This window comes from Aureococcus anophagefferens (genome assembly GCF_000186865.1).
Source record: "Aureococcus anophagefferens unplaced genomic scaffold AURANscaffold_308, whole genome shotgun sequence".
Lineage (NCBI taxonomy): Eukaryota > Pelagophyceae > Pelagomonadales > Pelagomonadaceae > Aureococcus > Aureococcus anophagefferens.
The window spans coordinates 7,778-8,708 of NW_008705838.1; the positions used below are offsets into that span (position 1 = coordinate 7,778).

Below are 931 nucleotides of genomic sequence, written 5' to 3' on the forward strand. Positions count from 1 at the left end.
GGGCTGCGCTCCTCGATGGGCGCTTCGCGGGCTGCGCTCCTCGGCTGGGCGCTTTGGGGTCCTACTTGTCCTGGGGCGTGACGCGGCTCGCGGGCGAGGCCGGCTTGTCCGGCTTGTCCGGCTTGTCCGGCGAGTCGAGCGCGTCGATGAGGACCTCGAAGGGCTTGTCCTCGGCGGCCGGCACCGGCACGAGCCAGCCGAGCTTCTTCGCCTTCAAGACGAGGTACTCGATGTCGAGCTCGAGCGCGGACTCGAGCGCGAAGGTCCGGCTGAGCCCCCGCGACTTCGCGAGGTAGGCCGCGTAGCGGTAGCGGAGCGTCGTCGCCTTGTGGTAGCGGTGCACCTCCGCGCGGTCCAGCGTGCCGTCGCCGTTGACGTCGATCTTCTCGAACGCGTCGCGGAGGCCCTCGACGGTCTCCATGTCGACGTTGCCCTGGCGGATGAGCTCGAGGATGACGAACTCGCCGAAGTCGAGCACGTGGTCCGACGCGATGAGGTCCTTGACGTTGTCGAAGTCGTCCTTTGTGAGCGGCACCTGCTTGATGGGCTTCGCCTCGAGGATGTAGCCGAGGACGAGGTTCGCCCCGGACCCGACGGCGACGCCGAAGATGGGGATGCCGAAGACGCAGAAGATGGACACGAACCAGGCCACGGAGTCGTCCATGTCGCCGTCGCCGAGCGTGTTCGGCGCCTGCAGCCCCGCCGTCGACATCGCCGCGACGGAGAAGTAGACGCTCCGCACGAAGGTCCACTTCTGGGAAACCATGCCGAAGATCGTGCCGAAGCCGACCCAGACCCAGAGCGCGAAGAACGCCGTCGCCGTCGAGTTGAGGTACTTGCCGATGACGGCCGACCTGGGCAGCAAAAGAGAGATTCAACGTCGCTTCGACGTGAGTGTTCCGCGCGCGAGCGTTCCGGAAAAAGCATCCAC

At 66.6% G+C, this 931-nt stretch overlaps 1 protein-coding gene across 1 annotated transcript in view; it reads right to left on the reverse strand.

Annotated features, from left to right (window-relative positions):
* AURANDRAFT_68704 (hypothetical protein) overlaps positions 1 to 854 on the reverse strand; it is a gene marked incomplete at both ends in the record, with an annotated part of 5,616 nt that extends 4,762 nt beyond the window's left edge. The window contains one exon of the mRNA XM_009044421.1: positions 66 to 854. Coding sequence (XP_009042669.1) covers positions 66 to 854 — 789 coding nt within the window. The remainder of the gene's footprint in view (positions 1 to 65) is intronic.
* Positions 855 to 931: the final 77 nt, after the last annotated feature.